The 5404-nt window shown below is 46.7% G+C and overlaps 1 protein-coding gene across 1 annotated transcript; it reads left to right on the top strand.

Moving 5' to 3' along the window:
* Positions 1 to 796: 796 nt before the first annotated feature.
* H310_08418 (hypothetical protein) lies at positions 797 to 1892 on the top strand (the record flags this gene model as incomplete). Its single annotated transcript, XM_008874137.1, has 4 exons — positions 797 to 891; positions 933 to 1180; positions 1246 to 1376; positions 1473 to 1892. The coding sequence occupies 4 exons, from the start codon at positions 797 to 799 to the stop codon at positions 1890 to 1892; spliced, it is 894 nt and encodes a 297-aa protein (XP_008872359.1).
* Positions 1893 to 5404: the final 3512 nt, after the last annotated feature.

A 5404-nucleotide genomic window follows, 5' to 3' on the forward strand; every position in this document is an offset into this window, starting at 1 on the left:
ACAGAGTAAATCCAGCGTCAGCGAGGATAAAACCACCAGAGGAAATGATCTTATATTGACCAAGGACAGAGTTCCGGAACAACATGCAATCGTTCTGCGACCCTGCACGCAGCGAGTACGCCATGAATCGCTTCTTGTCGTCGACCAAGGCCAACAAATTGACAGTGGTCGAGGGCATCGAGGGGACCAGAAGTCACAACTTGAGCAATTTTTCAAAGTTTTCTGAGAAATTTCGTGTGTACAGTACACTCGTCTCGACGTCCTAAATGCAACTTTCAATAGACGTCAGGCCTAAAAACGAATATCCTGCGAGATATGTTTGTTCAAACTCGAAAATCTAACTAAATTTCACATCCACAACTAAGAGCCTGTGACAATTAATCAAATCATTTTTCACAAGGTTAAATTTAAATTCACATGGACTTGACGAAAAACCTCTGGTAATTGATACCCTGCTGCAGTAACTTTGTGCCAGTCAAAGAAGGCATCAAGCACCATAATGACAACCTTAACCGAAGACGACTACGACGAAATCACAAACTTCATTCGACGGGATCGCCCAAGAAGCTTAACTAATGAAGAACGACTTGATATTCTTCGTCTTCACGCTGAACTTCGTCGCAGCAACTGTCGTGATGTGACACCTACAATCGCACGCCTTCTTGGCCGCAGTCCCAAAGTCGTAAAAGAAGTTTGGTCCGAGTACGTGCGTACAAAGAGCACCATTGCTGTGCCTCCTCCGTCAAACCAAAATCAAGGATCCACACGCATTCCTCGGACCTTTGCCGTGACTTCTATGGTGCGCCAGTTCATTCGTAAACGCAGCTTGACTCGTGTACGCACAGTCGCTAAGGACGTTATGGTGATGTTGCTGGAGGCTGGCATCATAGCGTACGACACACAAACAAGATCAGCACAGCCACAAGTCTTAGCTTAGTTCAAGTCTACTTGGAAAAACTGGGCTTCAAGCGAGGAAAACAACGTGGCCATGCCACCTACAAGGTATCCAGTGCACACGCTGCGCTGCGGGACGTATACATCGATCGCATGACAGATTTGTCTCCGGACACCCCTGTTGTTTACTTGGACGAGAGCTACATTCATCACCACTACGCACGCCACGACGACAACCTCTACGATCCAAGTGATGATGCCCCACTGAAGGAGAAGCACAAGGGCCGTCGATAGTGCTTTATCGCTGGCATCATGTCCGGCGACGAAGCCGACGTCAACTCATTGGTCTAGACATTTTCGAGGGAAGCAAGAGAGTCAAGGACGATCCCAAAGTTTATCATGGTATGTTCGACCATACGTACTTCGTGAAGTGGTTCAAAGCAGCAATGGACGAAGTCGAATTCCATGGCAAGATGGGCGTGGTCTTCGTGATGGGCAACGCAAAGTAACATCGTGGTCTGCCAGCAGACACACCTCGCGGGAAGTGGCGCAAGGCTGATTTGCTGGCTGCTTGTCAGCGCTACGGAGTGGACGTTGAGAGTCATGACCTCAAGAAGACGATATGGGCTCGTTTTAAACCTGTTCTGTCCGCGCGCGTAGAGCCCATGGTCGTCACGATGGCCCGCGACCGTGGTCATGACGTGTTGTTCACGCCACCCCATCACTCTGACTTGCAACCTATTGAAATGGTTTGGGCAAAGGCCAAGGGTGATGTTGGTGTTCAGTACAAAGTGGACACTACCTTTGCCGACGTCCGAGCTCGTCTTGACGACGCGTTCAAACAGCTTCCTTCGGCTATGATCTGTAACTGCATTCGCCATTTTGAGAAGCTCGTCGACAACATCTACGAGTTGTTTCTTGCCCGTGAAAGTGACAGTGCTGACGATCTCACCTCCGACTCATCTTCTGGCACAAGCGACAATAATGAAGATTTATAATTCTTTGTATTTTTTCAAAAATTGGATTACAAAATTTGGTTATTGTATGGAATTAGAAATATTCGAGCAATAAATAACAATTCATTTTCTTCTACGCTGTTCGCTGATATACGAGCTGAGGTCCCAGCGCACACAGACTATCTGGGTTATCGTCGTCATCAGCAGGGATCGAACCCTGTACCGCCTGGACACCAAGCGGGAGCTCTACCACGTGAGCAATCTAACCAAAATAATGATTCAATCAAGTGCCTGATCCATACGATTTCAATGCTATACCGTCTAGTACGTATACCTCTAAGTAATAATATATGCGTCTCCAGAATTTAATGGAGTATGATTTGATTTGGGAATTGTATCCACCTGTCAAATGAAATATAATCTAGTAACCCTAGTCCTGGTCCCCCCGACACCCTCGACCACTGTCAAACGGCATTTCATTCTTATCCGGATTTCCGGAAATAGACAGTCCCCATATTATAATTCCAGTAACTCACATTTTGTATTTTTATTCGGAAACAAGTTGACGAATTTGTTATTTGGGCCGAAGATATCATTTTCGGTCGTTTCGTTCAATAGAAACCTTGTTCAGAATTCCTTGATACATCATTGGGGCTTTGTTTCGTCAATTTTGACCAAAAATTCGTTTTTGGGGTCATCGTAAAGTCATATGTCGGCAGTAATATGGAACAGAGGTAGTGATAGAATACTCTAAATCCAAGCAGTCTCTGAGATACTTCTTCCGTTCCAAAATACTACTACTAGCATTGTAGAGTGTAATTACACTTGAAATTTGTGTCCGCTCATGCACTCAAAATCTGAAAACAGTCATATTTTTATTCAAAATCAAGACTATACGACCAACTCCACCATGATGTACTGCAAGTATTAGTCGTCATTATCTAAAGCCATCTCGACAATCACATCACACACACGACTGAGTTCCTCCACATTCATGGACAACCCAATCCAACATGACATGTTATGACAAGTTATGCATTTCACTAAGTCGGTTCATGTGCTCGTCACATTGAAGTCGTGCCTGTAGTGCGTCAATAGCCGCAATCGTACCAACATTGCACACAGGCCACATAATCAACTTGCCTTCTTTTGACAGCTTGTCCTGCTTCGAATGTGGCAGATTGAAGCAATTGTCGCCATCAACTTTCAATGCATTTTCCAAGACGCTTTGCAATGTCATGGAGGTCTTGTTCAGCAAATATGGATGAGATAATTGAACGCTACTCGAACGCAGACACGAGCTCGTCGATGCAGCTAGCCAACGTTCGATGCTGCAAACAATGGATAGCGTTGAAGAGACCAAGATCCAGGACATTGAAGTCCAGACTCATGGGGGCTGCAGCACAAGCTGAATGTTCTACCCATCCGAACGGCCCGCCGCTACGACAGCAGGATCGTTCATTGCGACATGTGGCTGTGGGTTGTCTTTGCTGGATCCAAATCACATCTGCGCGTCAGCCAGACCACTTGACCTTGATCGATGGGATTACGTGCTCGATAAGGTAGTGTCGGTACATGTCTTTGGTTCCCACCCTTGGCACTGAGAAGGATCGCCACTGGCACGGTTTCGAAGTCACTGTTGAGCGAACTTCGTCTCCATAAAAGCCCAGGTACCGATCTTGCCATAAAGTGTGCGCCAAAAAGATAGGCCACACACTTTTCGTGTGATTCCTCAAATTGTGGCGTGTTGTATTGTTCAACTCGTCATGGTTTCACCTACCTGGTCCATGATTTCTCTTTCTAAGCTTGATGAATATCATTCCACCATAGAGGGTTTCAATATCTGGCAATTTGCTGATTTTATGGGGTGAAGAAAAGATAGGCCACAAGTCAAAATTTCTCCAATCAGCTTAGAGATCAGTGCCATTAGTACTTGGTTTTGTTGCCCTTCTTCTCAATAACACCCAAGCAACGCTTTGGCATACTCATGATGAGATTAGCGATGATGTCAGGACTGATTTCAGCCCAAGACTCCTGAATCGCAGCAACAAGTGATTTACGATCCAAATACTGCTTACCATCAGGATAAACTCGCCGAGGAAGAATGGCCCAAAGTTTCTCAATTGGATTAAGGTCTGGAGAGCGTGCAGGCCACTCCATAACCTTGACACCATTGTCGTCAAACCACTCCATGGTTTCGCGGCTTGCATGAATGGAAGCATTGTCTTGTTGGAACGTGAAGTCAAAGCCAAAATGCTGATGAGCAAAAGGCAACATGTAGTCGGAGAGTGTTACTGTGTACTCGTAGCTTCTTTGCTTGCCTTCGAGAATCTTCAGTTCGGAAAGGCCCTTCGATGAGAATGCCCCCCAAACCATGACGGACCCCCCAACAAATTGACGGCGGGAAAAGACTTGCTCCTCATGATCCAAGTGATGCCAGTAGCATTGCCAGCCATCAGGACCATTAAGATTAAACTTCTTTTCATCCGAGAAGATGCATTATCCCAATCTTGATGATTCGTGATGGCTTGCGATGCAAACTGGATCTTTGCATCACGGTGGGCATTGGTCAACGGTGGCTGCCCCAATCGCTTCTTGAATTGGAATTTTGGATGGGCTTGGAGGAGTGCTTGAACACGTCGCAAGGAAATAGGAAGATCCAGGCAGGTTTTGAGCTTGCGGCAAGACATCTTGCCCTTTGCAGCTTCACGAAAAAGCAGCCGCGAGGCAGTCGAGGACAGTTTGCTTGGTCTTCCCGTGGACTTTGCTTTCCCGTAACCACGTAAATTCGCCAGGTAGTTTCGGACCACCGTTCGGGAGCAACCAATCTCGTTACCAATGGCACCAGGGGTCCAACCAGCAGTGTGGAATGCCAGTATTTGAGCGTGCTCGACCTCAGTGAATTTTGACGCCCGTCCCATCAAAAGTCTCGCTGATGAGGGTCTTCAGGGCACGTGGGAGCCCTTGGACAGTCGAGGCAGGTATGTAGAAAGTTGTTAAATGATTATCTTCTCTTATCAGCTCTTGTTTTAGGCAAAGTGAAGTAGTGGCCTATCATTTTTTCGCGCCACTTTTTTTTTTGAATTCGTGGGTCTTCTCGGCTTCTCTCGAAGGACAATTGACTCGTTGCATCAGCCTTTGTTCCTGCTCAATCCTCATTAAAACTGGTTTTGATTGGATGAAAGTCCTGCATTTTATCGCCTTTCTTTAGCTTGATTGGCCCACACTATGAGCGTGGCCTATCATTTTGACGCATACTGTACCACATCCCTTCGCACTTGCCGCTAAAGCGTGGTCTTGCAACCGTAGTCAAGGACATGACCTTCGTAAAGTGCCGCTTCGATGCACTTGCGTACAGGGAGCACTTCATCATGCCACAGGTAGTAGCTTAGGTTGTCTTGCGTCACAAAGTACCACTTCTCATCAATCTGCACCCGAACATTTCGTGCTACACGAGTTGTCGTCACGTCCGTACGTAGGAACGAGCAAGCGCACGCCACCCACTCGGCCTTGTGTTTGTCCGTCAGCATGGGCTTCACGTGGCTTGCGCGTCG

Source organism: Aphanomyces invadans (assembly GCF_000520115.1).
Source record: "Aphanomyces invadans strain NJM9701 unplaced genomic scaffold supercont1.17, whole genome shotgun sequence".
Classification (NCBI taxonomy): domain Eukaryota; phylum Oomycota; class Saprolegniomycetes; order Saprolegniales; family Verrucalvaceae; genus Aphanomyces; species Aphanomyces invadans.